The sequence below is a fragment of the Drosophila suzukii genome, chromosome 3, assembly GCF_043229965.1.
Source record: "Drosophila suzukii chromosome 3, CBGP_Dsuzu_IsoJpt1.0, whole genome shotgun sequence".
NCBI classification, from domain to species: domain Eukaryota; kingdom Metazoa; phylum Arthropoda; class Insecta; order Diptera; family Drosophilidae; genus Drosophila; species Drosophila suzukii.
Genome location: NC_092082.1, coordinates 80956076 through 80964882, shown reverse-complemented (window position 1 = coordinate 80964882; position 8807 = coordinate 80956076). Strand labels below are relative to the sequence as shown.

At 43.7% G+C, this 8807-nt stretch overlaps 1 protein-coding gene across 2 annotated transcripts; it reads left to right on the top strand.

Moving 5' to 3' along the window:
• Positions 1 to 5764: 5764 nt before the first annotated feature.
• Positions 5765 to 8308, top strand: mIF2 (mitochondrial translation initiation factor 2). 2 transcript variants are annotated; one of them, XM_036817601.3, is made up of 5 exons: positions 5765 to 5997; positions 6105 to 6225; positions 6281 to 6849; positions 6904 to 7323; positions 7383 to 8308. In XM_036817601.3, the coding sequence occupies exons 1-5, from the start codon at positions 5851 to 5853 to the stop codon at positions 8214 to 8216; spliced, it is 2091 nt and encodes a 696-aa protein (XP_036673496.3). In that variant the 5' UTR covers positions 5765 to 5850; the 3' UTR covers positions 8217 to 8308. The 2 variants fall into 2 exon arrangements, with proteins under 2 accessions (XP_036673496.3, XP_065722284.2); XM_065866212.2 differs by having other exon boundaries at positions 5867 to 5997; positions 6116 to 6225.
• The last annotated feature ends 499 nt before the right edge of the window (positions 8309 to 8807 follow it).

Genomic DNA, 8807 nt, shown 5'->3' with positions numbered 1-8807 from the left:
AAATCAATTTGCCAGCACAGGCACACTCTTTTGTCTAGAACCAGTCGGGTGAATCAATATTTTGTTAAAACATTATTGGTGTACGTACATCCTGAGCGGGGATAAAATAAAGAGGTTTTCAAGCAGCCTCCGGTTGATTAAGTGTTGTTATTGTTACTACCGCTGGTTGTAACGCTTGCAGCCTTTGTTATTGCTTTATTATTCCGCCTTATGTTTATGCCACCCCTTCAAATCAGCCCAACTAAAGCGAATACTGTGACGTTTTCGTGTGGCAAAGCAATTTGTTGTAGTGCCGCTTTGTTGTCCGTGTGCCCCCTTTATTTTGGTTTTTTTTTTTTTTTTTGTTAACCACCAGCGTCACCTCAATGAACTTTAAGTGGCAATGGCCCACGTTGAACCCATCGCATCGAATCGATGCCATCCCAGAACCACCCACCAGCCACCGCCCTCTGTTTAATTTTCGCATTTTCCGTTGCGCGTTTTCATCTTTGATTGACATACAAACAATTTAGCTGAATGGCACTTGAAGCAGCGGCAGCAAACCGCAAACAGAAGCAACAATAAGGCTCTCTGCCCGGCCACCCCCTTGGCAATAATATTTTTGATATTTTGTATTTATGGCAAACTTGGCCGGACTTTGGCATCGAGGAATGTTCTTGTTCTGGGTGACAACTGCAGAAACCAGAGACTGTTTGCCCAAGTGCTAAATGGAAACTTCCTCCAGCAAATTAACAGCCATGGCCGATCTCTTGATGACAACGACAACGAGAAGGAATGTCATAATGGAGTATTACCGACTATAGGATACCTGGTACTTAAGGGTTTCTCAAGGAAATGGTTGCCTACTCCAAGGCGTTTCTTGGTTGGCATATTAAGCTATCCATTTAAAACCAAGAATCAATGCACTGTGAAATTCACTTACTTATAAAATGGTCAATTTATCATATCAGAAGATTATATAATCATTAAAATGATTATAAATCGTATATGAATTCTTTCATGGTAAGCATAGCAAATAATAAAAAAAATGATTCTTACAGATATATAGAGATAAATATTTGAAATGTCATGGGAATTTGATTGATATAGCACTTTAAACCTTGTTCATAATGCTATATGATAACTAATAAAAAACATATAAACCTTATATGCTAGCTTTTCCAACCCACGTTTACAATACACCCCTCTTTTAGGGTATAAAAACTCGGTTCAGTTAGGGAGGACCACCAGAGTGGAATATTTCACCCCCTCCCTGGAGGATTTTGCCCTCCTCTCCTTCGGTATTTTTCCACTTCTTTTATTTTTTTGCATCTCGCGGATGCTTGCATCTCGAAATCAATCAACTCAAGTGTCGCCGCATTTATGAGAGAGTCTGTGTGTGGTCCACTATCAAAGGCCGAACCGCCGAACCCCCGGTCAAAATGCATTTGTTGTAAGTGGCCGTGTCTATGGGCCGCCGTTGCCATCGACGTTCCACCTCGCACACAGGTGAAATTTACCACTTCAATGGCTAAAAACAACATTTGAATGCGACAGTCGACAACGGCTACAACGGATGTTGTAGAGCTGGCTGGCTGGATGGCTGGCTGGATGGATGGCTCTAATGTGTGTAAACAGTGAAACCTGGGGATGGAAATACTCGAATTACCTGTGTGGACGGGACGAGACGGTGTTACCTGGCCCGATGAATCGGCAACGTCATATCGCGACGGATCGCATATGCATATACGATATATGCGGGTATATGGCCAGAAATTGATGTCGGGGCCTTTTCGCCTTGGAGTTTGCCGCTCTGTCAATATTTTGCTTATATTTGAAAGCCGCCATTGCGCCCATGATGATTACCTGTTGGCTGGCAAAAAGCAAAAAACAAGAAAAGACTAAAAAAAACTGAAAAATAAAACCCAACCGATCGAGAGGAGAACCCCGCTTAACCCTAAAACCCTAAAAAGACAAGATGCCGACGCTGTGGTAGGTGCACTCAAGTGGGCGACACTTTTTCCTTGTCAAGTGGGCGGTCGCAGCTTTGAAGTGCAACGATGTCCGAAAAGTTTTGGTCCCCCTCAAGTGTCCATATGTGACAGGGTCATTTCCCTAGGCCACCGCCTCATAGGAGTAGCTCCATTGGAGAGCCCCCAGCTAATTAACTGCAATGTTCTTCAATTAAAATGAAGCTTTGAAAATTTCCATTTACCTTCAAGTGTTCGTAAATGGGCAATGATTGGTCTTGGCACTTCAGGTCTCGACTTCAAATCAATTTCCAACGAGGTAAACAGGCGGAAAAGGAACTGATGATGACTTGATAAATTAAAAGTATAGGTACTATCAAGTTTTAAACTGATGTGTAAGTGCGCTTCCCTTTTTTCATTATTATCGAATTTTGTTAGCCATATAGCTTAGCAGTCGGAAGCACAATTGAGAACTTCAAGTGCCTTTTTGTTTGATAAAGTTTGTTGATTTGGGAAATGAAAATATAATTTCTCAGAAATTGTCATTAGAAAAATCAGTATCTTTTATTAATTAGAGTAGTTCTAAGATTTGTTTTTTATTTTATTCAATGCCTCAAAGTTAAACAACATTTCTTTTCAATATTAAGAAAATTAACCACATTATAATAAGCTAATTTTTACTTTTTTTGGAAGTTGTTTAAAGTGCTTAAAAATATAAATAAAATGTAATTACATTTAAAATAAACATTAATATTGATGAACCTATTTTTGCATACTTATTTATTTCATTTTATTCACAAATATTTAAATATTTAATTTATTTTACTATGAAATTTAACATTTCTGTTTCATATTTGGTTTTTAGATTAATCTCAGAATGATTTTAGCGCAAAGTGAATGGCCAATCGGATTGTTTTCGCATTCAATTTTGCTTCAATTATGGCCAAATTCGAGAGAATCATTTGGCAACGCCTGAGTGGCCACTTAGCCCCTATACGATTGCCCAAGAAACGAGCAGCTGAGTTATTGAAGGCGATTACATGGCTTCTGTGATTAACACCTGGCCAAAAAGTTCGCACATCTTGAGATGTGATGAGATGAGATGATAAATGGGGTCTTGAATATCCAGCCAGTTGGAAACTGCGATGGTTTTTAGATTGCTTGTGAGTGTGAGTGTAGTGGCATTTGCACTTGTATCGGATTATGAGCAACAAACATTTTCGGCCATGTTTGTTTACTTTGCTCCGCCTCGTCGGCTTGAATGTGTGCGTTTCTGGCTCTCTTGTATCTGTGCCCGCATCCGTGCGTGTGTGTATCTGTATCTTTTTGTATGTGTATCTGTGAGTATCTGTATCTCAGTCGCTCTTGCGCATGTCTTATGCGCAGTTCGCCCGAAAAGTTGCCATTGCAGCGCCTCAAATGATTGGGAAAACTCAACGAGCTGCCCTCGCCAAGCACGCCATTTTCGCATTTTCGCAGAAATTAACGAAAATCAATTTCTCAGCAAATAACCGGATTTATACATACATATGCGAGTATACCTGTGGTGGCAAAATTAAGACGCGACCAAGGCAAATACTTTGGTTAGTGCAGCTTTAATGCGAAACGGATTAGCTGACAGAGGTGGCCAACTATTTTTGGCTAACAGCAAGATACTGTTTGCTTGTCAGTTATCTTTGGGGATAAAGTCCACATCCGAAAGTCCAAGCAATCTACATTTGCTTTCTTAAACAAAATGTTTCGGATACGAATGTATTAATATTTATATGAGCTACTTTATGACTTAATTAAAGTGGGAAATAATATGAAAATTTTGAATTTATTAAATAAAATGGTATATGAAGGTATTTTAACAAGGAGACATTTTGCTTGTTGAACTTAAAAACTTATGGAAATTGAATGAAAACTTAAACAATGTATGCCAATTGTAAAGATTTACTATAAATTTAAAATTATGTTTAATTTTAGGTTGAACGATTTCTCAAATCACTAGATTGATCTTCATCTTCGAAGAACCCCTTAATCAATAACTTTAATCCTAACTCCCCATCTTCTTTTATATTCTCTGCCTGTACTCCTTGCATTAAATCCTCCGTATCTGCAACTTTAAGCCGAGGAGCTCAGCGCAACGAAAGTTGCACGCACTTAAATCCCGAAAGAGGAGGATGGGGGCTGTGCCTCGGCGCCTGCACCCAGGATCCTAATTACATTTTACTAGATAAATTGTAAACTTTTTCTGTGCCCCCCCAGCTCCTCCTCGTCTCCATTCCGCCCGTTGCATCAGCTTCTTCCAACAGTTATATTTTGTTTGAGTTCTTTGCTGCGTCGCTGCCGTCTTCTTGCGCTGCAAAGTAAACAGAGAATGGACGGGGGACGAGGGGCAGGATGGTAGGTAGGTGATACCGCCCCACCCCTATACGGCAAGGACTCGTCCTGGAAAGGACACCCTGTTCGAAGGAGCACCCGTGTTCGCCGTACGTGCTGGCTGCGTTTGTAAGCGTATTTCCGGCAGCGGATGTCTGCAACAGCGGCAGCAGCACCACCAACAAATGTTGGCTCCGGCCAAACGATTCCGGAATCCAGTACCGTTCCTTCGTCCTTCGTCCTTCGTCCTTGGTCCTCAGAACTCAGCCCTCGGTCCTCAGCTGGCGAAAGTCAGTCAGTGCCGGTTACACATTTTCAAAAGTGCTTGGCGCTGCCACGCTTTGCCATTAGTAGTCCAAAGTTCCGAGCCGAGAGTCCTGCGTCCTGTATGTGTAGTATCTGTATCTGTATATGTATCTGTATCTGCAGCTCCTGGCCAGCACTTCAAGTCACTCCTGTATCTATGTGTGTGCATGTGCTAGCCCCTCACCGTATGCATGTGTGTGTGTGTGTGTAGTTTTGCGCAAATATTTGCATCTGGAATATTTGCGCGCTCCATCATAATTCAAACACAGATGCGCTGTTTGCAGAAGAGCAATCATTTTGACATGCAACTCGCTTCAAAACCGAATTAAGTGGCATTCAGCGTCAGTCACGAGAAGGGCTCGAGCCTCGAGAGCCGAGAATCCCTCCAAACTAGCTGCCAGTTTGAGTTTGCAGCCCCAATGGCAGTGATTGACACTCACGCAGCCGCTTAGAAGGGCAATTTAAAGGATGTGGAGGCTAAACTTAAAGGACTTATTAGAATAATTTGAAAACATTATTCCAACCAAAAGTTTAAATTATTTTGTTTTTTTCCTCCTGAAAATAGGGTGTCCATCTTAAGCATAAAAGTGCTTAAAGCAGAAAGACACATTTGTTTCCTGCTATCCCTTAAAGTACGCTATTTCTTATCATGGATTTTGTAATAAAAGATAATACTATTAAATAAATTACAATTTCAACATTTAATGTCACGTTTTCTCATCCGCATGATAAATTTAAAGTTTAATTCTAGGAGAAGCTATTAAAAACGACGTCTTGCCAAAAGTTCCAGCCGAATTTAACACATTATTATAAACTTTAAATATGATAAGTAAATTGTATTTTCGCGCCATTATCGATGCATCGATATTTCGATGACAAAGGCCCGCTAAAAAAGTTAACCGCAGGGCTGGAACCTTATTCATGTAATGTAATGTAATGTAGAATGCGAACGCAGTGTACATTGTATATACATATGGAATTTTACATTAAGTTGTGCCTAATTGTTGAGTCACTAGATGGCGCCAAATTTAATTTATTTTCACTTATTTTTGACATGTAATTCTACATAAATATTTACGCGCCATCTATGTTGGCCACTCTTAAAATGTACGGCAACGCTGTGGAAAACAGCTGATTTGATCATCCATCCCTGGTAGAAATCGGCAGCAGCGGTTACGCGACTTTAAAGTTGACTTAAAGTTAAATAAAAATAGGAAAGAGCGCGTAGAAAATGTTTCGGGTCGTGAATATAAGTCGACTGGCCAATACCCTGCACTCCTGTCGAGCCGTCACACAAAGGGAACAGCCTTTAACGGTTCTACGAGGTTTCCATGTAAGCGCCGCACGCCTGAAACGCCGCAAAACAGCAGAGGAGAAGGTAAGTTTTAGAGCCACTGCGGCAGGCACTCAAACTGTAAGCCGGTAAAATTAAAAACTTTCAAAAACCCGCTCGACTCCAGAGGACACACTCACTAATTGGTTTAGAAATCCCCCAGAATTATAGAGTACTCACCCAAAAAGGCGCAAACGAATGGCGGCGGAGCCTCCGATATTTGGAGGCACATGAGCGTGGCCCAATTGGCCAAGGAACTGGAAAGACCACTGGGTAAATATGGTTATTATTTAATTTGGTCAATCATTAATGGTATAACATCTCGTAGATGATGTGCAGGAGGCCATGCTGTATGTCAAGGGCGCCGACAACATTGAACCCGCCTTTAAGCTGGCAGATCTCAAGATCATCCAGGAAATAGCCAAAAAACTTGGCGCCAAAACCCGAGTGGTGGCCACACCCGAAGTCACAAGTGAAGATGACCAGAAAGAGCGCGATGTGGCACCCAGACCTCCTGCTCCTCAAGAGCTTCTGCAACCACGTCCACCCGTAGTCACCGTAATGGGTCACGTGGATCATGGCAAAACCACGTTGCTAGATTCCCTCAGAGGTGCGGATGTGGCTGCCGGCGAGGCTGGTGGTATTACCCAGCACATAGGCGCATTTACAGTCACCTTGGAAAACGGAGAACGGGTCACGTTTCTGGACACACCGGGACATGCTGCCTTTAGTGCGATGAGAGCTCGAGGAGCTGTGGCTACGGATATAATTGTCCTAGTGGTGGCCGCCGAAGATGGCGTCATGGCACAAACACGTGAGGTCATCCAGCTGGCCAAGGAGGCTCAAGTTCCCATCATCGTAGCGCTCAACAAGATCGATAAGCCAGAGGCTAATATTGTAAGGTGTAAAGAATATTCTAGAAATATCCTATTGAACTACTTATATTTTTAGGAAAAGAGCAAGCGAGAACTAGCGCAAATGGGGCTTGCCCTCGAGGAGCACGGTGGTGATGTCCAAGTGATTCCAATCTCTGCCCTCAAGGGCACTAACCTGCCACTTCTGGCCGAGGCGGTCAGCACACAGGCCACCCTCATGGGACTGAAATCGGATCCCACAGGTCTGGTGGAGGGAATTGTGGTGGAATCAAAAACCGATCCCCGGCGTGGCAAGCTCTCCACGGCCATCGTTTCGCGTGGAACTCTCCGTAAAGGCTCCGTACTGCTGAGTGGTTTAGCTCATGCCAAAGTGCGAGGTCTCTTCGATCACAATGGGCAGCCTATGAGTGAAGCCCCGCCAGGCACTCCCGTTGAGATTCTAGGCTGGCGGGAGCTGCCCCTTGCTGGTGATCTCATACTCGAGGTGGAAACGGAGGTGGGTCTAGTGAAGATTTTCTTATTTTCATCACAGTAAAACTTTCTTTTATCATTCAGAAAAAAGCTCATGCTGTTCTCAAGTATCGCGAGCACGAGGACCAAAAGGAAAAGATCGAGTCCAGCAGCGATGAGATCCGCAAAAAGGAGGAGGAGCACCAGGCAAAGTACCGGGCGGAGCGTGAAGCTCGCCGGCTGGCTGGACGTTTTCGGATGCGCGGTGGCCAACGAGTCAAACAGGTGGACGACAACGAGGGCAAGCCAAGAGTCAGTGTCATTATCAAGGGCGATGTGCATGGCTCTGTGGAGGCCATTCTTGATGTGCTGGAGACGTACAACAGCAACGAAAGCTGCCGCCTTGACATCGTGCACTATGGCGTGGGCAACGTGACCGAGGGGGATCTCGAGCTGGCCAAAGCTTTTGATGCCATTATCTATGCATTTGCAGGCGAATCACCTCAGGTGCAAGCTGCTAAAGAAGTGAACATACGCAGCTACAACATAATTTACAGGCTAATCGACGACTTGAAAGAGCAGCTGAGCAGCAAGTTGCCACCAGTGGAAGTGGAGGAGGTTCTGGGCGAGGCCAATGTCCTGCAAAACTTCCTCATCAATGAAGGCCGTAAGGAGGTTCCCGTGGCGGGCTGTCGCTGCACCAAGGGAGTACTGAAGAAGGCCCAAAAGTTCCGCCTGCTGCGTGACGGAGAAGTTGTCTACAATGGACCACTGGAGTCCATGCGACATCTGAAGAACGAGGTGGATACCATAAAGAAGGATGTGGAGTGCGGCTTACGCTTCAAAGACACCAAGGTGCTGCCTCAAGCCGGCGATATACTGCAGTGCTATATTACGAACATGGAGGCCCAGCAAACGGACTGGGATCCAGGTTTCTAGTTTGCATGCTCGACTAAATCTGCCTTGTTATCGCCATTGTAATCTATAGTTTTCTATTATATACTGTTTATATAAAACAATTCACTATCCGACTTCCTGTTGATCCCACTGCCGCCGCTGCCACCCTTCACCCACATACTTGGGCTTTTAGGATACCGATATTGACTGGCAGCGGAACTGAGCAATGATAAGGGAGACGTTCTAGCATCGAGAGCGACAGCTAGTGAAGCGCCCCTGTCCCAGAGACGGAAGCTGTTCTAAATGGGTCATCGCTATGCTAATTGGAGTTCACCCAAACCAAGGCAGTGTACGTAGCTCCCTATCAACGGTTTGAGATAACCGGCTTCCGCCGCGATGCCAATTAGAACTTGGTCCTATATTCATGAATGGATGCTTTATACACAGCATTTGCTTATATTTGCGAATTTTTTTATAATATCAAGCGCGTTTCGTATATCGCTAGTCGCGGGTTCGCCTTGAAATGTGGATAATTTATTTCTGCGACTTATTAGCTCACTGGAGGGCGACTTTCCCTGGACATGTGTTGATAAGGTCGAGTGTAAAAATAGACTTAGCATCAGGCTTATATAA

Excerpts from the sequence above, each read along its gene's own strand:
- mIF2 (XM_036817601.3), top strand. The coding sequence starts at position 5,851 with ATGTTTCGGGTCGTGAATATAAGTCGACTGGCCAATACCCTGCACTCC. Across the intron at positions 6,850-6,903 it reads ATAAGCCAGAGGCTAATATT|GAAAAGAGCAAGCGAGAACT; the intron begins GTAAGGTGTAAA and ends TTATATTTTTAG. Across the intron at positions 7,324-7,382 it reads TACTCGAGGTGGAAACGGAG|AAAAAAGCTCATGCTGTTCT; the intron begins GTGGGTCTAGTG and ends TTTATCATTCAG.